Source organism: Pteronotus mesoamericanus, unplaced genomic scaffold (assembly GCF_021234165.1).
Source record: "Pteronotus mesoamericanus isolate MK-2021 breed Mesoamerican mustached bat unplaced genomic scaffold, CSHL_Meso_final contig_25, whole genome shotgun sequence".
Classification (NCBI taxonomy): Eukaryota; Metazoa; Chordata; class Mammalia; order Chiroptera; family Mormoopidae; genus Pteronotus; species Pteronotus mesoamericanus.
In genome coordinates, this window is record NW_026555105.1 from 7,317,289 (window position 1) to 7,343,394 (window position 26,106).

A 26,106-nucleotide genomic window follows, 5' to 3' on the forward strand; every position below is an offset into this window, starting at 1 on the left:
TACACTCTCCCTTTCCGCTTCCCGCTCCTGTGCTGGGCACCCACTCACCTCATCTCTTCCACCTTTTTGCTGAGGGGGACAGAAGTGTGCTGTGGGTACAAATATTGTCCTTGTACCTGATGCCAGACCCGGTAAGGGTGAGGAAAGGGGGAGTGAACAGGGTCTGGCATCAGATTCAAGCCCTCAGCTGAGCTTCAGATGCGCCTAGTGCCCCGTTTGGGCTCTTGAAAAGGGCTTTCCACTAGCTTCTACACTGAGTCACAGAGACGAGAGGACCAGATTGACATAATATTAATAGTGAATGTTTCTGGGTGTTTATTATTCTAAGCATTTCACATGAAAAATTCCTCACAGTAACCTATGCCTTAGGTTCTGTTATTAGCTCCATTTTACAGCTGTGCAAATTAAGCACAGAGAGATTAAATTACCTTTTAACAGGATGGAAAGTGAGAGTCAGGATTTGACCATCACATGTACTCTGGCTTTGGCACCTGTGCCCGTACATCAGCGTCACCTGGAAGGCTTTTTAAACCACCTACTGCTGGAACCGGCCTCCAGGGTTCATGATCCAGCACAACAGCAGGTCTGGGGTGTGGCCTGGGAATTTGCATTTCCACTTGTCCAGGTGAGGCTGGTACTGCAGAACTGGGGGGTGTAGTTTAAGTACCACTGACCTACACTGTCTTTCTTTAACCCCCATCAATGCTGAGATTAAACCAAATGTGCTACATCCCTTCCTGTTTTTTTGGAGGCATCTCCAGTGACAATGCTCCCATTATCCCTTTTTCAGCTTCCAAATATATTGCTAGTCCTTCCTCCTCCCCACACTCATACTCACAGTTTTTCAGCAACAATCAGTCTAATAATGTGCGTCAAATGAATGAACTTCGTCTTCCCACTTCCCCTTAGTGTTTTTGAGGAAAATGTTTCCCACAAGCCTCTTCCCCTTCTTTAGTTTTTGGTAGCCTCCCCGAGGTTTGCCCGCAGGGGCCAGGCTACTCTTGGGGCTCTGTGAGCCTGGAGTGGGGGAATAGGGTCTGCTCAAAGCCTTGGCAAATTTGATTTTTACTTCCAACGTGGACTCATTCACACAGGCAACAAAGTTACTGTGGACCTATTGTGTGCCAGGCCCTCTGCAGGGTGCAGGGAATATTAGATACAGTGCAAAGGAGAAAGGTGTGGTCTCTAAGAAACAATGAGATAGGTGTGTGGTGACAGATGCTTTAAAAGGTTTTCCAATTAAATAATGATCCTCATGAAAATTGCAGGGATATTTGCTCTAGTATGAGGTGATCGGGTCTTGGCAGGCCCCACACTCCTCACTCACAGAAACTGTGAGATAATCAGTGTGTTTTGTGTAAGCCACTAAGTTTGTGGTCATTTGTTAGGCAGCAACTGATAACTAATATAAATTCTTTAGTGGGTACTTTGCCTAAATGAAAAAACAAAACCAGCCCTGGCTGGGTAGCTCAGTTGGTTAGAGCACATCCCAATACACCAAGGTTGTGGGTTCAATCCCTGATCAGGGCACAAATAAGAATTAACCAATGAATGAATGAATGAGTAGAAAAACAAATCAATGTTTTTTTTTCCTCTCTCTCAAATCAATCAATAAAAAAAAAAAAGAAAAAAACAAAATTCAACTCCTTTGTCCCACTAGCCATATTTCTGGTGCTCAGTAGCCACAGGTAGCTAGAGGCTATGTATCAGAACACAGCAGATACAGAACATTTCCATTGCCACAGAAAGTTCTGTGGTCAGTGCTGCTATAGATCTACTCACACATGTGGGAAGGATACAGACACACGAAGTCCAGGGCAACACTGGTCACAGTAGCAAAATGATTAAATATATACAATAGATATAACTACAGGTATGTCAACTTCTTGAGGACAGGAATTTTTTGTCCATTTTGTTTACTGTGTCTTTAGCTTTTAAAACAGTGCCTAGCTCATGGTAGGTAACTCCATATATATCTGTTAAATGAAAATACAGCTGATGTGGAATGACCTTTGAAATATGATTTTAATTAAAATTACACCAAGGTGCTGAGGAATGTAACTGGTGTATAGTTGCTTATGGTGGTGAAGAGATTCCTGGGGCTGAGGGGCTTCCCAGGAGGCCAGGCTTCCCCTGCCGGAGCTGGGGAAGTGCCAGGCGCAGGAGCTCCTGTCGCTGCTGGAAGGAGCGCTGAGGATCTGGTACCAGGGTCCATCAAGGGAAACCAGAGGCCTGGGGGCCAGGCTCTGAGCCCGGAGGAAGACTTACTTGTCATTCTCTTCCCTTTTGTATTGTCTGAACTTTTTCCCCTATTGTATTTTCTAAACCTTTCCATATTGCTTTTTAAGTAAAAATGAAAGAACGTTGCGTTAGGCCCTGTGGGAGGATGGTGGAGGTGATGAAGTATGACCCCAGTCCTCAAATCACGTAACCCTCAAACCCTCTCCTCAGCCTCAGGCCACCTGTGAAACTTATTACTATACTTATCTAAAGAAGGCAGGGTTTACACCAGTATGTATCACTACATTTATTAGTTTATGGGCAAATAATTTTATCTTAATTTCAACCTGGTTAAGAGATTCAAGACGTCAAACTGTTAAGAGCCATGAGGAATTTCCACCTACACCACTAGGGGGCAAACAAGTACCTCAGAGACTCACCTGGCCCAACTAGGGGAACACTGCCTCCCGCTTTCTCTCCAGTTCCTTAAGGGCTTACTGTCCCTGCCCATTGTGGCTTCCGGTCCTATATATGCATGTTCACATGCACACACATATGTCTAGCATACGTATATCATATATATACACTCTTTTTCCTAAAACATGTGAGAGTAAGTTGTAGGCAGGATTCCCCTTTACTTCTAAATATTTCAGTATTTCCTAGAAAGAAAGACATTCTCTTATAAAACCATAATAGCATTATCAAAAATTTTTTTATTGTAGATATATATAATTTGCCATTTTGACCATTTAAAAGTGTATAAGTCAGCCCTGGCTAGTGTGGCTGAGTGGACTGAGTGCCGGCCTGCAAACCAAAGGGTCACTGGTTCAGTTCCCAGTGTAGGGCACATGCCCCGACTGCAGGCCAGGTCCCCCGCAGGGGGAGTGCAAAATGCAACCACACATTGATGTTTCTCTCCCTCTCTTTCTCCTTCCCTCCCCCTCTCTAAAAATAAATAAATAAGATCTTTTTTTAAAGTGTATAAGTCAGTGGCATTAATAACATTCATAATGTCATGCAATCATCACCACTGTTTCCCAAATGTTTTCATTACCCCGAACAGAAACTGTACCCATTAAGCAGTCACTCTTCATTCCCCGCTCTCTTAGCCCCTGGTAAGATCTAATCTACTTTCTGCCTCTTCAAATCTGCCAATGACAGACATTTCATGTAAGTAGAATCATATAATATTTGTCCTTTCTTGATTGGCTTCTTTTACATAGCATGTTTTCCAAGTTCATCTATGTGGTAACATGCGTCAGACCTTCGTGCCTTTTTATGATAAATGGTATTCCAATGTACGGGTATACCACGTTTTGCATATCCATTCATCTGTTGATAGATAGTTAGGTTGTTTCCACCTTTTGGCTATGTGAATAATGCTTCTGTTAACATTGGAGCACAATGTTCTGTTCAAGCCCCAGTTTTTATTTTTATCTTTTTAAAATATTTATTTATTTTTAGACAGAGGGGAAAGGAGGGAGAGAAAGAGGGAGAGAAACATTAATGTGTGGTTGCCTCTCCCACACCCCCTACTGAGGACCTGTCTCCCAGCCCAGGCATGTGCCCTGACTGGGAATCAAACCAGCAACCCTTTGGTTCACAGGCCAGTGCTCAGTCCACCGAGCTATACCAGCCAGGGCCAAACTCCAGTTTTTAATTCTTTTGGGTAGATACCTAGGGGAAGAATTGCTAAGTCATGTGGTAATTCTATGTTTAACTTTTCAAGGAGCCACCAAACTGTTCTCCACAGCAGCTGTGCCATTTTACATTCCCACTAGCAGTGCACAAGGTTCCAATTTCTTAATATCCTTGCCAACAGGTATTAGCTCATTTAACCTCTCACTCATTCTTGGAGGTATTTACTCCAATTAATCCTTTATTTTTCTTTTTAAAGATTTCATTTGTTTATTTTTAAACAGAGGGGAAAGGAGGGAGAAAGAGAGGGAGAGAAACATCAGTGTGTGGTTGTCTCTTGTGCGCCCCCCATGGGGACCTCTCCGGCAACCCAGGCCTGTGTCCTGACTGGGAATCAAACCAGCCACCCTTTGGTTCGCAGGCTTGTACTCAATCCACTGAGCCACACCAGCGAAGCCTCCAATTAATCTGTTACTGATAAGGAAATCAAGTCCCACAGAGGTTAGATAGCTTGTCCAAAGTCACACAACTGGGAAGTGGCGGAGTGGGGATCTGAAATAGGGCTTTTTAACTGCAGACTCTACTTTGCCTTCTTGCCTTGGAATAACATTGCTCTGTAACAAAGGCAACCTGTATGTAGCGTTCCCTGGCCCGCCTCAAGGGAAGGACAAAGACGGCTGGTTCCAGAAACAGTCCTTTGAAACCCAATACTTTAAGAGACCAATATACTACACACCAGGAGCTCATAACCTCCGGGTTACTGTTTTCAGGAGCCATTTAGAATCATCCAGATGAGGTGCTGGCTGAGCCTTTGACATTTCCAACCCCATGAATTGTGTTTCCTTGGAGCTGGCCTGGGCTTGGCGGAATCTGATAATAAACAACCCTTAGCCTGCTGGGTCACCTTTAGACTTTTGGTTGTCTCCCTCAGCATACATGAAGACTTTGAAGTGGTTCCCGTTGGGCTTATGCTGAGAGAATAAGGGTTGGGGGGAGCCTTGCTTACTCTTGTGAAGAAGGCTGATTGTGCCGGCTTTCATTTTAAGACAAGCCTTCTTTGGGGTTGCTAACTGCCCCTAGCCCTGCCTCCACCAGTGGGTGGTCAGAAGGAATTCTTAGCCCCCAGCAAATTCATGTCGTGCAGCAGTGATCCTCGTCATGGACAGCCTTAGTTGCAGGCCTACTCCCTTCCAGGAACTGAGTGTTCTTTCTGTGTGTTATTGCATTTAATTAAAAAGGACTGACAACAATAGCTAATGCCTAAAAGTACCTTGCAAAGTGCTCACCTGGACTATCCCGTAACCTGTATAGAAGTGGGCACTATTGTTATCTTTCTCATCTCACAGATGAAGAAACTGAGGCACAGAGAGGTCATTATGCACAGTAAACACCAAAGTTTAACCCAGGCATTCTGGCCCCAGAGTTCAGGCTCTTAGAGGGGCTTGCCCAACACACAGGGCTGCTAAATGCTGTACCAGGGACTTCAACCCCAGTCTGCTGGCTGTAGGGCCTTTCCTGTTCCATGGGAAACATGGTGCCATGTTTCTAGGGACCTTAAATGCTGATTTCTTATTCACCACAGCCTGTTGCTCCCAGCACCAAATGCCTGGTCTGCAGAGCGAGGCCTGTGATCACCATCTTTCTTGCTCGTAGACCTTCAGTGGCTTCCAGGTGCCCACGGGCTCAAAGCCAGACTCAACCTCACACTTGAGGTCCTCAGAGATAGACTGGGCTGATCTCCTGTCACCCCGATTTCCCAACTCGCCTTGCGCACTCCTATTTCTAACCAGATGAACTACTCATCCCTCATCTATCCTTAGTGCAGGGATCAGGCCTGGCACCCAGAGCCGCATAGCCCTCTGGCAAACACAGTTTTGGTTTTTTTTCCTGAACAGGTTTTATTACACAGCGGGGATGGGGCTCAGTCCTTCTTGGCTGCTGCCTTCCTCATGGCTGCAAGGACATTGCTCAGCTCCTCTCTTTTCCTCTTGGCCAGGATGTGTGTCCCCACCCTTTTCTTGATGAATTTCAGGGCCCTCTTGTCCTTAGAGACCTTGAGCAGCTCCATGGTGAGCAGTTCATAGCAGGCAAAGCCACACACCTCTCAGGTCACGTCCCACATGGACTTGGTGTGCTTAGTGAGACACCCATGGCAGCAGCTGTGCCTTGTCTTACTCACATTCTTTGTCATCTTGTGGCCCTTGTTGAGGCCCATGGCCATGGGGTAGCAGAGAACCATGGCTGCTTTTCCTCAATGGCAGCTGTGGTGGGAGCCAAACACAGTATTTTATGTTATTTCATGTTTGGTATCAGTTTGGGATAATGATTTCTCTCCCCCTTTTCTCCCCACTAAGGTATTACAGTCTGACACTATCATTATTTATGTTGATGTTCAAATTGTCCCAGATTTGGCCACTAGGAACCCCTCCAACCTGGCTTTCGTGTCCTTTTCTCTTGGCATTTCCTTACTTTCTGGCCCAATGAGATGTTGCAGGTTCACACTGCAATTTCCCTGCACCAGCCCTGAGAATCAGTCATTTCTCCAAGGAGACTTGCCTCCTTTTAGTGCAGGAATGGTATTTAGAAAGCAGGATCTGGGTGCTAGGTGCTTGTTGCTACCAGGGTGCCATTTCTTGTGGGCTCTCTCAGCAGACAGAATGAGGAAGTATATTTATACATGGGGTTTGTAACTAAGAAGTTTCACTTTGAAATCTGGACTTCTAGCTCCTCTTCAGAAACCTAAATATCTGATCATGATCAGCAGGGAAATTGGCAACAATCAGCTGAAACATGGCAGGGGCTCCACGATATTTGTTTTTCTCACCTAAGTATTTATTGAAGGCTCCCTGTGAGCCAGGTACTATGTTAGACTACATTAATACTAATGTCTGGTACTATAGAGTATGAGACTACCCTACTCTAATACCTAGCTATGCCCACCTTGCTTGCTCGGAGGCAGCTGAGTTTCAATTTCTAATACTTTCTTTTGATTGCTTTCTTCCCTCCAGATGGAAGGAAAACTGGAGACCCTCACATGCTAAATAGCTCAAAGTCCAGCTCAAATGCCACGTCTTCCTTGAGACAGTCCCCAGTTTGCCTTGCCAAAGGTCCCCTCTTTATTCTCTAAGCTACAAGTCCTCATAACAGCCACCTTCTATTCTGAACTTTAGTTCAATTCTGGTTTTTAATTCATCCTACTCCTCGTTTCTTAATATTCTCTGATCAGGAGGCTGTACACTCCTTGAGGGCAGGGCTGTGTCTGTTTTGTTCACAGTTAAGCCCTTTAAATTTCCATTAGAAACAAATACTGTTGAACCTCTTATTGCAAGTAGGGCAGATAGTAATGATAAAATTGTGAGCAAAACAGGTATAGTTATGTCCTCATGTAGGTGACTGGCTTCTGGGGGAAAAATAAATGAAGATCACATAAGATGTATTTGTGGAATGATTTAAAAAACTTTATATTTGCATTATTGTCCCCATATATATGCTCCTTTAGAAAATGTATAGTATTGACTGATGTTTTGTTTTCCATGTCAGGGTGTGTCTTTCTTTTTTCACTGCTCATGTCCTGCAGAATTATGCAATCCTTTTAAACTGATATAAAGTCGTCCCTAGTATAGATGCACCATCCTTACTGATGGACATTTAGGATGTTTTTGGTTTTTGTTTTTGCATTGCAGACAATGATGCAACAGGTATCTTGTATGCTTGTTTCTCTGGTAAGAGTCCAGGAAATCAAATTGCTGGGTCATAGGATTGTTTTTCTTTTCTGTTTTTTTGTTCTATACACGTCTGTGTCATTGGAATTCATGTGTTACTTTTTTGATTTAAAAAACTCCTGTAAAATAGAAAGAAGTAGGTAGATTGTTCGTGTTGGCTGTTAGGAGGTAGAGGTGCTAATCATTGTCACATGCCTGTTATATAATCTGCTAATCATTATATAATAAAATCTGAAAAGGTGCTCCTGTGATTCCACATCACCAAGCAGAAAATCTTGGGCCTTTGACCCTATCTAAAAGGTGAGAAACATGGTTCTCTTCAGCAACTTTGGATCTTTTCTTTCCTTTTTAAAAAAAATTTTATTGATTGCTTTTAGAGAGAGAGAGAGAGGATGGGAGAGAGACAGAGAGAGAGAGAATGAGAAACATCAATTTGTTCCACTTATTTATGCATTCATTCATTGATTCTTGTACGTGCCCTGACCGCGGATCAAACCCCTGACCTTGGCATAAGGGGATGGCAAATGAGCTACCCAGCCAGGGCCCAGTCTTTTCTGATATGAAAGGTCACCAAGTCTAAATGACTGGGGTTTCCTACTGGTAGAGCCTCCATAAAAATTTGTTTCTGTCAGAGAACCACAGAGCTGGAAGGGACTTACTAGCAGGCTCATGCAGTCTTGCAACAATTTCCCAAGGACAGTTTTGAGTTGTTGCAAAGGCAGAGAGTTTGGGTAGAGCTGGAATTGCTGTAAACACCGTCACCTTGCAGGTGATTAAGAGAGGAGCTTAAACATGAGCTGAGGCTAAAGTACAATACACAAAGATCTTGAGACAGCAACAGATAAATATAGTAATCGCTGCTGTTTGAATAGCAGGTTGCTGGTTCTCCAAATGCTTTCTCATGTATTATGCCATTGACTCCTGAGACAAGACCCACCATCTTTAGCTGGGGACACCAAGGCTGAGAGAGAGAATCCTCCAATTGAGAAACATCTGTTGAGCACCTCATGATCAGACATGTTCAGAGCCCAGGGAAAATGTGAATGAATAATGAGCTCCAGGTCTTGTGGGGGAGTAATGTTTAAACATATATGTAATCCACTGTGGTAAGAGCTGAGATAAAATTGTGAAAGGCAGTGTTGTGGGGAACCAGAGGAAGGCTAGTCTTTGCCTGGAGAAATCAGAGAAAGCTTTGGAAAGGATGTGAGAGCTGAGTTGGGGCTGGAAGCCAAAAAAGCAAGGAAAGAATGAGGTGAGGGGAAGAGCTTGTATATGGAAGGAAAAGCATAAAGAGGCACAGAGGCCAAAAGGGTAGAAGAGCATGGTACGTGCAGGGAGGCAAGAGCACGTTGGAGGAAGGGAACGTGGCACAGAGTGGGCTCTAGCCTTTAATAAATGTCTGGGATAAGTTAGAGTGATAGAACGAATGGTTCAGTTGCAACTACATTCAACAATCTTGAGTATGTAACAGGCATTTTGCAAGCACTAGGGATTCAGTGAGCGGTGAACCATAAAAACGGAGTCCTCGAGGTGGGTAGGACAAAAAACAAGCCCATGAAGTGAAGCAGCAAGTCGCCAGTACTGATGTCAATGTAGGTCACGCAGGTACCACAGGTGCCTGATGAGGGGCACAAAGCAAGGAGACAATATCTTGGCCTTCCCCGACACTGACTTCCATTTAAGGAAGTTGAGAACAGAGAGGTCACTTCCTTTCACTTAACCAGATTTAAAAAGCAAAATGGACCTAGATCTTTATGCCTACTATTGTAATAATTGGCTTTCAAATATTAACTCAATTCTCACATGACTCCCGGGAGAAGTACAATTATTATTCCATTTTCCATGTGAAAAAACTGAAGCTTAGAGAGGTAAAGTAACTTGCCCGAGGTCACACAGCTAGAAAGTGGCAAAGGCAAAGCTGGGACCTTTCTCTTAAGGACAGCCTGTAACAACGGTCCTCTCTGGGCTGGATTCAGTCTCGCGTGATCCTGGGCATCTCTTGCTCTATTTAAGCCTCGGTATTTCCTTCTGTAAAAAGGAGGCGAGGTATTTAACTGTCAGCTCCTGCTTGGGGGGCAGTCAGAGCGCCAGTCTGGGAGTCGGAGCTCGAGGGTCACTCAATCTGCGATCTCGATCTCAGCTCGCAAACTCCGTCAACGGCCGCCGACCGGTTCCTATGACAACCCGACTAGCTGCCATCCTGGGGCAGACAGTGTGCGTCACTTCCTGGATCGTTTATTTCCGGGTCCTAGCCCCAGCACCAGCAGTGGCTTTTAAGTTTCCAAAGTGAAATTCATCGGCTTCTGTGCTCGCTTTTCTGCCTCCCGCTTCTTTCTGGGTCGCCCCTGGGTATCGGCTTTTTCCCAGCCCATCGCGCAGCCCCGACCCGGCCTCCCTTTGGACCCGCCTCTGGGGGACGTCACTTCCTGGCCGATTGTTTCCGGGTCGTCGCTGGCCCCGGGGCACTGGTCTCGATTCCCTGCAGCCGTCCGGAGCGGCGAGAGCCCACCCGGGCCGGCTCCGGCGGCAGCCGCAGCTTCTTCTCGCTTCCCTCGGCCGAGGCGTCCTCGGGGGCAGTGCCGGGGTAAGTGCGGGCGGCCGCGGCGGAAACGGCCTTTGGGGCTTCCCCGGGCGGAGGGGGCGCCCGACTCGGCGGGGCTTGGTGGTCAGGGAACGGGTCCCCTTGCGGAAGGCGGGAGCGACGGGCGGGCCCTCCCCCTCCCTTTCGGCACCTCGGGAGCCCAACTTCTCTTCAGGATCCCAACTCCCCCAAGGGCTGCCTCACGGACACCTAGGATCGACCATGGGTGGCTCAAGAGGAACACCCCCTCTTCGGCGACCAACCAAGGAGGAGGACACCCCAGTTCCATTGTGAGGCAGTTACGGCGCAGTGGTCCTCAGTCCAGTTTTTGGCGGCTGACCTCACTGTGTGACCTTGGGCAAGTCACTTAATGTTGTGATCATCAGTTGCCTAATTCACTAGTTAAATGGGAGTGAGCCTGCCTGCTAGGACCGTAGTAGGGATGAAATGAGATCTTTGGCATACAGCAGGCGTTCAGTAAGTGATAGCTGCTGATAATTCATTCACGGGCCCGTGGGGGCGGGGGGCGAGTTTGGGGCTAGGGTTGTTTTTGTTTGTTTGTTTGTTTGTTTTTACAAACTGACGTGGCCTTCCAAGGCTATAGGAATTACCAGGCTGGGAATAGCAGCCGCCAGCTACTGTCCCCGGCAGGGAGGGGAAACGGCTTCCTTCAGAGCCCCTCCGAGAGGCGGCTGCCACTAGGGAAACCCAATTTCAGCACCGCCGAGGCTATTTTCAGAGGTTTGGAAGGCTTTTCTGATTTTCTCTGGAATCTGGTTGGGGTTTGGGGACCCTCCGGTGTTTCACAGCCAGTGGAAGATGTCTTGGATGTGTCTCCAGAGCCTGGGGCTTGGAATGAATGCGAACGAGTGGCGTGCGGAGGTGGAGGGGGTTGAACCGCTCTCCCCTTGCTGCTGTTAGGAGCCTGAGGGAGGTCTGAGCCCGCCGAAGCCAGACCAGGGATCTGTAAACCTGTGGACTGGGGCATTGCTGGGACCAAAATAGCTCCTGCCCCGGCAGGGAGGGGGAAGCCTTCAGATACAGCTTGGGGAATGTTTCTGCTTGAATGGGCCAGCTGAGGTACAGCCAAGCTAACGCTTGCTATCCAGAGTCATTTCAGCTCTGTTCGGTGGGATTTTAAACAGATATAGTTTTCCTTTGAGATGTTTAAAAATAATAATTAAAAAGCTACCGCCTCCCTGACTGCAGTATCTATGTCTCCGTCGATCTGTTTTTCAAAAGGGGCCCAGACTGTGGGTGCAGGGAGTGCTGACCAGGCCTTTTGACTCTGGGCACCTGCCTGACTTTGTTGGGGATGTTCAAGTGCCTTTGTTTTTTTTTCTTTTCTGCCAGACTGGCACATCTTGGCTTTCCAGTCCTTGGGTTGCCTGGAGAGATTAACAGCTTCTGTCACTGCACTGTCTGGTCTCCTGTAACCACGCTGTTTTTGCAGTGAGCGTGTCTTTGGTTCTTGCAGAGTGCTGGGAATAAATTGGTTCTGTGCTCAGAAAAGACACCAGCTCTGACCAGCTGTAATGCAGCCTGTATTCTCAGAAAATGTATTCAGGACGGATGATGTCAGCTGCTTCACCACTGGCCAGCCTCTGGCCAGCCTCTAGCCTTGGCCCTTGAGCTTACATCATAGAGCTTTGTGGCTCTTCCAGCCCCATTATGTGTGGGCAGATGGGAATTTTGCACTACAGGAATTTTTGAAACTCAACTGTGCTCTCCGTGCCTTGGCGCATTCCAGCTTAGCTGAGCCCTTTTAAGTAGCGCTGTCCAGCAGTTGCAGGGGCACAGCTTTGCTTCAAAGCAGTGCAGCTCAGAGCCCGAGTCGGGGTTTGGCATTAGACTGAGTTTCAAATCTCAGACCCGCTTCTTCCTAGACTTGTGACCTCAGACAAGTGATGTGGCCTCTGTGAGCCTCAGTTTCCTCTTCTTTAACCTTGGGGCTGTCCTGTGGATTTCCTTGAATTTTGTGAAGCCTCAGCAGAGGGCCCTTGTGTTCTAATCCTGTCATGAATGCTACTAATTTTAACAATAAGTGAATGTGATAAATGGGACAAAGCACAGGCCTCGGGGTTGGCCAGATGAAGCTCAGATTGCAGCTTTGACCCTTCGAAACTCTGTTGGGCGCATTGTTTAATGGCTGAGCCTTGGTTTCCTTGTGGCATTATTACGTGGGTTAAATGGGATGATGCAGTTGAAGCAGAAGGCCCAGTGCTTAGCACATAGGATCTCAATAATTGTTAGTTTCCTTCTCTCCTTTTGCATTTATTTTCTCTCATCTTTTTCCTCACCTATCTAGGCTGGTTCAAGATTCTTCTTAGATGGGTTTCCCGTCCTTGACTTGAGAGTAAGGACTGTGAACACCAGCTGAAGAGCTATTTGGATCCCTTTTCCTTGTTTATTGTTTGCCAGCAACAAACAAGGGTGTGGACTGTGGTGTGATTACAGAGCAGCAGACTGAGCTTGAGGGTGGCTGACGTTGTTAAAAAAAATCAGCTTCTGTGGGCTTGAGGCTGACTTCCTTGGAGGAAACTCACAGCAGTGTTTAGGAGGCTTGGTGTCCCCCGTTTACACTGTTCTCCGGTGTACCAGCAAACAGTCATTGGGGCTAGAGGCAGGATGGACGCTTCTATTAGATACAAAGTGGTAAATGCACGTGGGTTTTTATTAGCAAGGGCAAGTGATGTCTTCTCTCAGCTTGCAATACAGTTTTATTGTTTAAGACAACATGCATAATTTGATACTAGACAGTAAATTCTTTCAAATAGAATTGGGGGCAGGGCTGTGTCTTCTCGTCTGCTGTCCCCTACTGCTCCTACCACCCGGTATCCACCCCCACTGCATCCAGCCCGGGGCCTGGCACGAGGTAGGTGCTGCGTACATCCTTGTTGAAGTCAGGAATCGCGGGGTGGTGGGAGGAACACAGGGATGGAATCTTGGGTCCACGTTTTCCTAATCCTGAGCTACTTAGAGCATGCCGTGTCACGGAGCCTCTGTCCCTTGTCTCTCCAGCTGATCTCCCAGGATTCCTGGGAGAGCTAAAGAAACTAAAGGGGTGGCATCGTGGTTGCTTACCTCCTTTGCATCATTCACTTCACCTGTTTTATCAAACACCTGCTAAGTGCCAGGCTCTGTGTTGAGCATGGTGATGAACAAAACAGCTGGGGTCCTTGCCTTTGAGGAACTTACTGGGTAACTGGGGAGATAAAGAGAGGAAGCTAGTCACTGACTAAATGAAGTTGATCATTTCAGATGGTGATTATTCCAGGCTAAACGGATAAGGAGGGACTGGGGAGGGGAGAGCTACTGAGCCGGGGCTGTCTGGGAGGGCTGCTGAGGGGCGGTGTGTGCGCTGAGGCCCGAAGGAGAGCGAGCCAGCTGTGGGCAGACTCAGAGGAAGATGATGCAAAAGGAACACGGGGACAGGTCCGGAGCCAGAAAGGAGTTCGCACGGTCTGAGAACGGCAGTCAGCTCCTGTGGGTGGGACCTAGAGGGATGGGAAAGGCTGCTCTGAGAGGTGAGCAGGGGTGTGACCGTGTAGAGCCTTTGACCTTGGTCAGGAGGTAGAATCTATTCTAAGTGGATCTCTGTTGAGCTCCTCAGGCATATTTGTTCTGTTTGTTCCTAAACATTGGGCTTCCTTGGCAGGGCAGCGGGTGGGAGAAGGTGGCCTCTCTGAGTCTAGCTCTCCTGCGTGTCTCACCCTCCGCTCCTCAAAGCTGGAGAAGTCAGACGAGTGGCTCACAGAGGCGTGGATGATCTTACTAACCTCATGATGGTGGCCAGGCTCATCGGCCTTTGGGACTTCCTGAGCTGACCCCAGACCTGCTGATGGGCTCCACAGGTCCGTCCTGTCTCGCTGCTGCTGCTTTCTCGGTCCCCTACTGTTTCCTGCTGCCAGCGGGGGCCTCTCATTCAGACAGCAGGTCTTTCTAAAGCACGAACCCTGCTTAGGTTACCTGTGCTTAGGTTACCTTACTGAGTAATTGGGTCATGATCCCTGCACCCATAGAGCTGTGGTCAGCAGGGCAGGGCGGGTAAGTGTGAAAATACACGCATGACCCAGGCAGAGCTTTGTCCCACTCTGATCTTACCTTCTTGAGAAAGCTTGGCATCTTGGGGTGTAACACCTTCAGACACCAGGAATGGCTGTGTGTCTGTCAAGGACTTCTCTTAAGCTGGCACTCTGTGAAGCACTTTGTAGACCGATTGTACACAACCCTCCCACCAATTCTGGTCTCTGAGTACTATGACCAACCCCCGTTTTTCAGATGAGAGAACTGAAGCCCAGAGAAGCTGAGTAATTTGCCAAAGTAACTTAGAGAAGCAGACCCAGGATTCACACCCAGGAAGCCTGGCTTTGGAATCTGTTTGTCCCTGCTGTGCCGTGTTGCCTCCCCCAGCCCTGGCAATATCCCTCAACAAATCCAGTATTACTGGCCCTGGCCTGGTAGCTCAGTTGGTTAGAGCATTGTCCTGCTATACCAAGGTTGCAGGTTCGAAACCCGGTCAGGACACATACAAGAAACAAGCGAGGAATGCATAAACAAGTAGAACAACAAATCAATATTTCTCTTTCTTCCTCTCCCCCACCCCTCGGCCTTTTCTGTCCTCTTTCTTTCTAAAGTCAGTAAATAATATTTAAAAAAAGAAAAAGATTATTGCTGGATCTGGCTCTACTAACGGGCGGCCAGGCAGACAGTAAGAGTGTATCAATTCAGTGTCCCAGCTCAGAGTGCTCTATCCTCTCCCAGTAGAATTGTAAACTGCTGTTAAGGTAGAGGGGAATGCAGGCCATCGAAGGCAGGCCACAGCACTCTTTGGGGGCTGAGGGCCACCAGCCAGCGTGCGGTTTTTTTAAAAGATTGCTAATAGGACCCTGCCCCTTTTCCCCTTGCCTTGAGTTCTTCAGACAGGTGCTTCGTGTGGCTCTTGGCATAAATGTACAATTCTTAATGAGCTCTTCGAGGTATTGGGGACGAGCTCCTGCGTCTGCCTGTGGCTTCATCTCCCCTTCTCTCTCCGCACCACAGGCTTCTTGCTTTTCATAGCCACGCTCCTTCCTTCCTGCCTCAGGAAAGCAGGGTGTGGTGGCGAAAGCCATGGACTTTGGAGTTGGACTGCCAGGGCTCTGATCTCAGCCCTGCTTCTGAATAGTGTTGCAGCTTTCAGCAAGTTTCTTACTGTCTCTTTGTCTTGGTCCCCCCATCTGTTAGATGGGGATAACAATAGGACCTGTCTCCGGGGGCTGGAGAAGATGGAATGCGTAGTGCGGGTAAGACCAGGCACGCAGGGAGCGCGGACGGTGTTAGCTTGGGCCTCCCGCCCTGCTGACACCTCCGCTGTCACGCTCCGCCCGGCACACCCATCCCTCAGGTTTAACTGTCCCTGCCTGGGGAGGGCTTTTGAACACTTCCCCTCCCCACAAAACCAGGAAGGTGCTCCTGGTCACACTTCATTTTGGGAGCTGAATTGTGACACGTGGAATCCGTGTTCAATAAAGGTTCAGGAAGAGCAGAACGAGGCCCAGAGCTGGTGGTGCCCACCGTTCGTTAGGACCGTTCTGTGTTTTGTTTTGCGGCAGTGGCCGCAGATGATTTGTGGACCATTGCGAGGAATGACATGCTTCTCGTTCTTCCCCTTCCACAGCATTGCGCTGGTCCAGGCGGGCAACATGTTAGTGCTTCTAGCCATGTCCCCGCCTCTAACCCGGAGGCCATGGAGGAGATAAGGTAGCCCCTCGTCCCTGGATCGGATGGGGAAGCCCAGTTCAATGGATACAAAATATAAGGATGACTTATTTCGGAAGTATGTGCAGTTCCATGAGGGCAAAGTGGACGCCACCCCCAGCAAGCAGCGGCCCGGCAACGATGAGTACCTGCGGGTGGCAGCGTCGACCTTGCTCAGCCTGCACAAGGTGGATCCCCTTTATCGATTCCGGCTGATCCAGTTCTATGAGGTGGTGGAGAGCTCTTTGCGCGCACTGAGCTCCTCCAGCCTGCGGGCTCTGCACTGCGCCTTCAGTGTGCTGGAAACGGTGGGCGTCAACCTCTTTCTCTACCCGTGGAAGAAGGAGTTCAGAAGCATCAAGGTAAGGTCTAGGGAAGGGCCCCCCCCTGCTGACCTCCCAGGCCGTCTTGAGAGGGCTTGTGCCAGTGCGATCACACCCCTTCTCTGCCTGCAGACCCTCCTGTGCTTCCCCTGCTTTTGAGGCAACAACCAGAATTACCCCCGTGGCTCCCACCCTGCCCGTCTGCCTAGTGTCGTCTCCTGATGGGGTCCCCAGCCCTGGCAGCCCACACCTGCAGCTGGGCGTGGGGAAGGGCAGGTGGCTCCCGGGTCTTGCAGGGCCTCAAGGCCCAGGGCAAGGGCATGCATTTATCTCAGCGGGCTGGGAAGCAAGGCAGTGCCAGGGTCAGCTTACATTCGAAGATAGTCCTGCTGCTGGTGTGCGGGCAGCAGACCGCAGAGGGGCCGGAGAAGGGCAGGGGACCCGTGAGAGGCTGCTGCAGAGGGCCGGCTGTAACACAGAGCAGCGGGGACGGTGGAGTCGGGAGGGCGCGAGTTCAGACTCATTCTGAAGGCAGTGGCTCAGGAGGATTTCCACCAAGGCAGGGTCCTAAGTCTGAGGTACGGGTGGGACAAAGGTAGGTTTACAGTAGTTTGTATGGAAAATAGTACAATAACATAATACAATAATAAACACTGTGTTTCACGTATCCACAACTGTAAACCTACTTTTGCCCCACCTGTACTCTTCAGGCCTTTGTAGAAATGCCGGGAAGTAGTAGTCCCATGGCTCGTTGGGCACCTGCCTCCCCGCAAGCCTTTTCCTTCACCACGCTTGCCCTGCTCCTCCTCATAGGGAGCAGAGCTGCGGTGCCCGGCCTAGGAAGCTAATGGCTCTGTTCCTCACACTCGCGTCATTTCCCTCACACCAGTGCGCTGAGCGTTGGGTAAGCATTAGCTTCTGCCTCGTGTAGTGAGAAGATAACTGGGATCGTTCCCTTCCCTTTCCGCGGTTCCCCGTGTTCCAGTCCAGACTCGGATGTACTGTGCTTTGAGACCATCTCCCTTATGTGTCTCAGAGAGAAAGTCCCGCCTCTTTGCTCCCCTTCCTTCTAGACCTACACGGGACCCTTCGTTTACTACGTCAAGTCCACGCTGCTGGAAGAGGACATCCGAACCATCCTGAATTACATGGGCTACGTGCCCGAGCTGGGGACTGCATACAAGCTCACAGAGCTGGTGGAGACCCTGCAGGTGAAGATGGTCTCCTTTGAACTCTTTCTGGCCAAGGTGGAGTGTGAGCAGATGCTGGAAATCCACTCACAAGTCAAGGACAAGGGCTATTCCGAGCTGGACGTGGTGAGCGAGCGCAAGAGCAGTGCAGAGGATGTGCGGGGCTGCTCGGACGCCCTGCGGCGGCGGGCTGAGGGCCGGGATCACCTGCCAGCCTCGATGGCCCGTGTGGCGCTCCAGAAGTCTGCCAGTGAGCGAGCGGCCAAGGACTACTACAAGCCCCGCGTGACCAAACTCTCGAGGTCGGTGGACGCCTACGACAGCTACTGGGAGAGCCGGAAGCCACCCCTGAAGGCCTCGTTGAGCCTGCGGAAGGAGCCCGTGGTGGCAGATGTGGGGGATGACCTCAAGGACGAGATCATCCGCCCGTCCCCCTCGCTCCTGGCCATGTCCAGCTCCCCCCATGGCAGCCCTGACGGCCTTGCATCTTCCTCCCCCAGCAACGGCCTCGGCCTGCTGCGCGGCACGTATTTCTCGGCTCAGGATGACGTCGACCTGTACACGGACTCGGAACCGAGGGCCGCCTACCGGAGGCAGGACGCCCTGCGGCCGGACGTGTGGCTGCTCAGAAACGATGCCCCCTCCCTCTACAAGCGCTCGCCCCCTGCCAAAGAGTCTGCCCTGTCCAAGTGCCAAAACTGCGGTCTGTCCTGCAGCTCCTCCCTCTGTCAGCGCTGCGACAGCCTGCTCCCCTGTCCCCCAGCCTCCAAGCCCAACGCCTTCCCTAGCAAGTCCTCCACCCACGACAGCCTGGCCCATGGGTCATCTCTGAGGGAGAAGTATGCAGGCCAGACTCAGGGCCTGGACCGGCTGGCGCACTTCCACTCAAAATCCAAGCCCTCCACCACAGCCACTTCCCGCTGTGGCTTCTGTAATCGCCCAGGTGCCACCAACACCTGCACCCAGTGTTCAAAAGTTTCCTGCGACGCCTGCCTCATCGCCTACCATTATGACCCCTGCTGCAAAAAGAGTGAGCTGCACAAATTCATACCCAACAACCAGCTGAACTACAAGTCCACCCAGTTCTCCCATCTCGTGTATAGATAGACTGGACCTTGCACCCCCTGCTCCAAGGGCTACGCCACTGACCTGCTTTCCTGGGGAAGAAGCGTTAATGCATTGATCTGGGCAGCGGAGACCTGCACTTAACCATGTGGGTGCCGGGAGATCTGGGTTGGCTGCACCACGTGGGAGTTCACTTAGTGACTAACATACTTCAGCTGGTGGCTGCTTTGTCGCCTGACAAGGGAGAGGGTGGCACTTCCGTTCAAAATCATTTTTGCTAATCTCTCCACTCCCTTTTTTTTTTTGGAAAGAGGATTTCTATCTCTGGGACTCCTGCCACCTCTACCCCTCCCACTGCAAAGCCAACTTGGACTGGGAAGGGCCCTCCAGGTCACCTCCAAATGCCCACCCGGAATGGCGAGGTAGAGGCCTGTTGGCTTGTGAAATGAGCCCTCCTGCCACACCGGGCCTCTTCCAATGGCTCATCGCTCCTGCCACCCGCTTCCCACATAAAGGGATCCCCGCCTGTGCTCTCTGCCCGACTCCCCACCCCACCCCAGGTTTCAAAGGTGGACCGAGTCTAGTGTTAGCTGAGTGTCACCCTGTGGCCGTCCTAGCTCAGTTCGGCCCCTGGTGTTTGGGAGCTTCGCTCCAGTGTGTCGGAGCGTGGACCTTCCACAGCAGGACTGACTGTCCCCTTTCTGTTGTTTGCACATGTCCCTCTTACTGTACTGTAAATAGATATTTTTGAAATTTATTTTTAAATAAATATTCAACTTGCTGTGTGTTTCAAAGTGGTTAAAACATTAATCATGTAGCTATTTATAAAAATGCCCTGGGTCCTTTAGTCTTCCAAGGGAGGGTCTCACACCCTTCCATGCTGTGTCCTCCACTCACCCCAGCCCGAAGACAGAGTGGAGAGTGTGGGGGCAGAGGAGGAACAGAGACAATGTCCCCAAGTTGGTGGAGAGCCACTGTCTTCCCTACAATGAATCTCTATACACCTACCTCCAGTGTGCACTACGGGGGTCAGTGCGGCCGGGAGGCCTGCGCACCTACAGACTGTGGAAGCCTGCTGAGGAGGCAGGAGCCTCGCCTGCGCATCTACAGCCTGGCCTTGGCCACTTGCCGAGTGTGAATTTGCACTCCGAACTCCTCGAGTCTTGCTTCAGAAGAAAACTCATTTGGGATTCCCATCACCCCTCCATCTCAAGTCACCTTTTCTTCAACTGTTTCTAGGACTCTGCAACATAAGCGATCTTTTTGCACTAAAAGTGGGCGGGAGTTGGCGTGTGCCCATCAGACAGATGTCTCCAGAGATTCTCAGCTGAGCCGAAGCGCTTCCAAACCCGAAGGCCCCTTAAGCTCCTCATGTGAATGACTGACCCCTGGCGTTTCCTTGTGGGGGCCAGAGCAGGAGTGGGGCAAGAGTTTGAAAATAAAACTGCTTCCTTGTGAAATAATACTATATTCTAGCCATAAGTGTTTGTGATGTACAGAATGTTACAGGAATTGACATGCAGCGGGTTTTCTGGTGGAAGGAGGTATTCAGCTCTTGAACAAATGTAAGTCCGGCTGAATTCTGAAGCCACTGTGAATTTGCTGGTGTTCTCCTAACTCAGTGGAGTGATTTTAAGGTTTTTCAAATCTTCTATGGCTTTTTTATATATCTAGTAGATCACATGTAGATATTCAATGTGTATATAAGCTGAATTTCAACTTTATTACCAAGACCACTCCATTCTGGCGCATTCATCTTTGATCTTCCTTTCCACATTTCAGAAGTGTCAATGCCTGTCCCACTCCTGAGAGCTCTAGTTTTCTAGTTTTCCATTTCCAGATCACTGCAGCACTACAGTTACTCTTTTAACCAACCGTGATGCCACGTAACTTATGCATTGAACAAGAGCAGGAACAGAAACGCTGTCCTCGGAGAGAAAGTGCAGTGTACGTGCGGATTGGCATGGAAGTGCGGTGGTCGTGGACTGGGACAGGAAATGCTCTGACCGTGCTCCTCCCCGGTGTGTGTCTTACTGTATGAGGTTGCTGTGAGTGAGAGAGTTAAATAGATGCTAATTTAAAAATGCAGATGTTTTGCATTTGATTTTTACCAAGAGTTGAAATGTTGAGAGACGATGTAAAAGAATAATAAAGTGTCTTCCATTATTAAATAAAGTGTTTGAGGTTTTATGTCCCCTTTCCTTGCTACTTTGAAGTTTGAGTTGCTTGGGTTTTGGGATTCCCCCCACCCCAAGCCACATTTAGTTCTTTAATTACACTTTCTTCATGAAACTGACAATAAGAGCTGGCATTTGAGCGCTTACTGTGAGCCAGGGACTTTGTTTCTTAATTTACTTTTATTTTTTCATACTTTCCTCCTTTTCTAAAATTTGTTGATTTTAGAGAGAGAGGAAGGGAGAGAGATTACTATCGATTTGTTTTTCCACTGATTTGTACATTCATTGGTTGGTTCCTGTATGTGCTATGACCAGGGATCGAACCTGCAACCTTGGAGTATTGGGACACCCTCTAACCAGCTGAGCTACCCAACCAGGGCATGCGCTGGGCACTTTATATGCTGAGACTTGGTGTGCGTGATCTTGTGTAATAGTCCCTACACTCCTGTTAGGTGAGTGCTGTTATGCTTCCCATCATACAGGTGGGGAGGCAGGTGTACAGAGTTCAGCCGTGGTGCCCAGGAGAAATGACTTTTTGGTGACTGGCAGGCATTAAATAACATTGAGGGATGATGTGAAAAAAATTAATTCCATTTTTAATTCTTTCAATCCATTTAAATTCTTCAAGGAGGAAGTCAGTTTAATGCTAGCTTGTTTTTAACAAAAAAAGCAGGTGTCAGGCTCTGAGCCTTTGGCAGAATCTTAGCTAGATCTTTTTGGTGTAGGCTGTACTGGTTTTCTGTCTACAGCAATGATAGGAGATTCCTCTAAAAATCAGTTTAAGGTGTTTTTAAAAAATGATGTTGACTCAGAAGCAAAATAGGTGGCAAAAATCTTAAGGCTGGTATAAGAGCATGATGACTGCCAAGCCGGCCCCCATGGGGTGGCTCAGCTGCCGGGGAAGGGGCTGCACAGGTGTCTCCATTCTGTGCACTGGCTGAGCAAATGTCTAGGCCTCGGGCCAGATCAAGGTCCAGGTGCTGGGTTTGGTTTGAGCTACAGCATAGGAAATGGCACCTGCTGTCCTGGCTGTAGGAACAGCAGCTTCCTAGAGGTGAACACCCAGCCTGGGAGGGCGAAGGAAGCCAGACACTCGCTTCTGCTTCCAAAGCAGAGCGGAGACTTCAAGCAGATTGCTTAATTTGTATATGTAAATGCCAAGCATATTTAAACATCATCAGGCCCACCAGCTGCACCACGTTAGCCCTGCTGCCAGCTTTGAGCACCCATCTGCGGCACCCTGCATGCCTGTACCAGTGTCGGAGGCATGAGAGCTGGAGCAGGTGATGCCAATTGACCCCTGGTCTCCATTTACCCCGTCTCTCTTGGTAATGGAAGCCCCGAGTTTTAGACATATGGCCATCCAGAATAAAAGCTGTCTTTTTTAAAAAAATTACTGATTGCTTTTGGGGAGAGAGATCGATTTGTTGTTTTACTTATTTATGCAATCATTGGTTGATTCTTACACGTGCCCTGACCGGGAATCGAACCTACAACCTTGGTGTTATCGGGATGCCGCTCTAACCAGGTGAGCTACTGGGCCACAACAAAACTGTCTTTCCCACCCCCTCCTGCAGCCAGGCATGGACAGACAACCTTGTGGATGTCTGGTCCCTGGTCCCTGGGATGGAAAAGTACTTTGTGCGGCTTCTGAGATGTCCTTCCCGCCCTGACTCTCCCTGACTGGGGAAGCTGTGCTGGCTGGAATGGAGCAGCCACTTGAGACTCAGCTGGAAGCCAGTGAAGAAGAGGGTGGGGCAGGGGTGGGTCCCCGATGCCATTACTTACCTTAAACCACATTTCCCCCATTTGCTTATCTTAAAAACCTGTTTATTTTTATTTACAAAAGAAGTATAGTGAGCCTTTGTATACATCGAACTGTTTTAGTGGTTGAAGTTTCTACATTGTGGTGAACCTCTCTGCCTGTCCATCCACTTGCTTCCCCACTCCTAAATTTCTTTGAAGCAAATTCCAGTCATCTATTTCATTTGTAACCTTTTAAAAAGGTTTTATTTATTCAGTTTGGGGGCGGGGGGGAGAGAGAGAGAGAGAAAGAAAGAAAGTCAATGTGTGAGAGAGGCATCGATCGGTTGCCTCTCATATGCCCGCAACCCAGGCATGTGCCCTGACTGGGAATCGAACTGGTGACCCTGTGGTTCACAGGCCTGCACTCAATCCACTGAGCCACACCAGCCAGGGGTCATTTGTGACTATTTTAGTATGTATCTAAAATACAAGGACTTTTAAAGTGCAATACTATTATATTTAAATTTTTATAACAATTTATAGCAGTGACCATCCAGTCAATGTCTCCATGTCCAGTTGTCTGATAAATCCATATTTTAAAAAAGTTTGTATCAGGGCCCAAATAAGATCTCCACATTGCAATTGGTGGATAGCTCTTTAAATCATAGCTACTCTATAAAATGTCCCTATTTGTATACGGGCCCTGTCTTCTTTTTTTCCCTTGAAATGTATTTGTTGAAGAAACTGGAATGTCCTTTAGAGTTTGCCAGAGTCTACCGTTTCCTTATTGCAGCCCTGCTGTTCTTCTGTTCTCTTAGTCTCCTGAAAATTGGTAGTTGGCTCTTTTTCCCCCAATTCCTTACTGTTTACAAAAGTAGAAAGTAAACATTTCTTAGGAGTCAGAGCTTCAGCTTCATAAATAGGGGGTGAGGGGAAATCGCTTAAGGTCTAGGTGGGGCTTAGTGCATAGATATGGTCTGGGCCCCAGGTGGGCTGGGCAGGGATGGGTCCAGGTTCTCAGGTGGGCAGGGCTGCACTAGCCACACATTTCAGGTCCCCTGTTGAGGAGGTGCCTGGAGGCAGTCTTGGGGCTTCTCCTCTGGGGCCTTCTAGAGGCAGAGAAGCCAGTGGCAGAGGTGGGCCGCAGAAGCTGGGGACCACCCTAGGCTGAGCCAAGACATAGGCCTGGAGCTCGGAGTGGGTGGGGTACGGCTTGCGAAGGGGCTGGTCTGGGACAGCCCTCAGAGACAAGTCAGCTTGATCTCTAGGACCTTCTGTATCACATCTAGCTCAGCCCCTAAGGCCACAGCATGCTCCCGCACTGGCGGCTGCCTCAGGCCCCTGGTTCTGGGGAAGAGGCGAGAGCGACTCTTCTAAGGTGTCCTTGGCCTTCTTGAAGGCTGCCAGTTCCCACAGTGACAGAGGTTGGAACCTGCTGGTGTGGCAGCCCCTCCTGGTTATGGCGGGCTGGGAGGTGGAGACAGGGCCTGCTCTGGCCAAGCCCAGCACCACTGTCACCAGCACCTGGACCCAAGCTGTAGCCATGGCTAAATCTCAAGTGCTTCCCTGGCCGCATGGCTCTGTTTTTAGTCAGGCTCACTGGGCAGTCCCAGCTGATGTGCTAAGTGAAAAGGCAAATGGAAATTGGCTTCTCCACTCTGAGGGTGGGTGGGGCCAGATGACCCTGGACCTGTGCCAAGAATGAAAGAGAAACTAAAATTCAATCTTGAGGAGAGCCTGGTTTCTTAGAAGTCCGGGTCCCTGGATAATCTCCAGTTTAGGACTCTCTGGGGCAGCCTTCAGCAGGCTTTGGAGGGCCCCTCACTGCAGCAGGGGCAGGTGGAGGGGTAGGAAACTGGCTGGAGGCCTCTCCTAGTGGGGCAGGGACTGGGGGATCTGGGTGGGGCTGCCTGAGCAGCAGAGAAGGGGTATCCCTTTCATCACAGAATTGTGTAATTTTCCTTTCAGATTGTCCATAGTTTGTGTATGGAAGCAACAGATATTTGTGTGTTGATTTTGAATCCTGCAACTTGGCTGAATTCATTTATTCTAACGGGTTTGGTGGGGGGCGGGTTGTAGAATCTTTAGGGTTTTCTACATAATAAAAGCATGTTACCTCAGAATAGATAAAATTTTACTTCTTCCCAATTTAGATGGCTTTTATTTGTTTTTTCTTGCCTAATTGCTGTGGCAAGAACTTCCAGTACTGTGTTGACTAGAAGTGGCGAGAGTGGGCACCCTCACCTTGTTCATGATCTTAAAGTAGAAGCTTTCAGCCTTTCATCATGGAGTATGATGTTAGCTGTGGCACGTGTGCTTTCACATGTGGCCTTTCTTATGTTGAGGTAATTTCCTCCTGTTCCTAGTTTGGTGTTTTTATCTTGAAACCGTGTTAAATTTTATCAAATGTTTCTTCTGCATCAGTTGAGATGATCATGTGGTTTTTGTCCTTCCTTCTGTTCATGTGGTGTATATCACATGGTAGTTAACTTTTAAGGCGTGCTCAGATTTGGGTTTGATCCTGCTGTTAAGAATGCTTCAGAGATGTTGTATTCTTTTGTCAGGAGGCACATGATGTCCTGCCCTCTCCCTTTGGGCTATTAACAGCGTTAACTTAGCACTTAAATCCATTATTTCATTGGAGGTTGCAAAATGGAGATACGCCAATTCCAGTGTTCCTTCTTCGGCAACTGGACTACTCTAAGAAGGAACTTTCCTGTGGTGCTGTGACTCTACACGTGATAAAATTGCATAGAACTAAACACACATCTGCACACACCCACACACACGAGTACATGTAAAACTGGTGTAGTTTGAGCAAGGTCTGTGGATTGCACCAGTATGTTTCCTGCCATGATATTGCTCTAGAACTACGCAAGTCACCACTGGGGGAAAAGGCAGGGCACATGGGGCCTTTGTGTACTATTTTTGCAACTTCCTATAAACCTTTTTAAGTTGAAGATAAAGAAACCTCCCTCATCTACTAATTGACCACCAGTGGTATAAGAAAGGCAGGATAAATGCTTGCTTTTTTCCTTTGTTTTCACTTAAAATAATAAGTCAATCCCCAAGTTGGCCAAAGGGGCCAATCCCACTATCTGGTATGACAAGGTGCTTTGGATTCATCTTGCCCATATCCTGCTCGAGTCCAGTAATCAGCTGTTTCTCCAAAGAGCCCTGGGTCCTTTCACTGTGAAAGGACATTTGGAGACTATAGTCTGAGCATTCGGGGTGCTGACTGTCACTGGGTTGGTCGCTGTTTCTAGGTGTTTTCAATGGGCAGAGTTAGGAACATGTTGACATTAAAAAAAAACAACATACAAGTTCGTGCTTATACTTAAATTAAAATTCAGGACCACAGAGTTTTCACTTAACCTCATTTGTCTTTTTGCCCCCACACTGAGAACCCTGGCTCTCAAGGACTCCAGGGAAGCCACTACTAATTTTGACTTTGTCACCCATGACTGAAGCTAACCCTGACTGACACGAGGGCATGGCAGGCCAGGGGTGGCTCTTAGAGAGCGTCTTCATTCTTCACCAGGGCTGGGGCCAAGGACTGAGGCGCAAGGAGCGCGAGGAGCACTTGCCAGTTCATGCAGATGATGAACTGGTTGCTCACTGCGCTATTAGGAAATGAAGCATCAGGGATACAGGTGGAGCCAGGGTGGGTGAAATGTGGTTTAAATGCAGTTCCTCACCTTCTCT

At 48.8% G+C, this 26,106-nt stretch overlaps 1 protein-coding gene and 1 pseudogene across 1 annotated transcript; one reads left to right on the forward strand and one right to left on the reverse strand.

Annotated features, from left to right (window-relative positions):
- Window positions 1-5,779: 5,779 nt before the first annotated feature.
- On the reverse strand, window positions 5,780-6,097 carry LOC129070429 (60S ribosomal protein L36-like; annotated as a pseudogene).
- Window positions 6,098-10,020: 3,923 nt separating this feature from the next.
- On the forward strand, window positions 10,021-20,605 carry SPATA2 (spermatogenesis associated 2). The gene is made up of 3 exons (XM_054573609.1): window positions 10,021-10,164; window positions 15,821-16,262; window positions 17,297-20,605. Exons 2-3 carry the CDS (start codon window positions 15,927-15,929, stop codon window positions 18,518-18,520), a joined length of 1,560 nt encoding a protein of 519 aa, XP_054429584.1. The 5' UTR covers window positions 10,021-10,164; window positions 15,821-15,926; the 3' UTR covers window positions 18,521-20,605.
- The last annotated feature ends 5,501 nt before the right edge of the window (window positions 20,606-26,106 follow it).

What these genes read in the sequence shown, in the direction of transcription:
- SPATA2 (XM_054573609.1), top strand. Translation starts at nt 15,927, where the DNA reads ATGGGGAAGCCCAGTTCAATGGATACAAAATATAAGGATGACTTATTT. An exon ending in AGGAGTTCAGAAGCATCAAG is followed by an intron (nt 16,263 to 17,296) that starts GTAAGGTCTAGG and finishes CCTTCCTTCTAG; the next exon opens with ACCTACACGGGACCCTTCGT.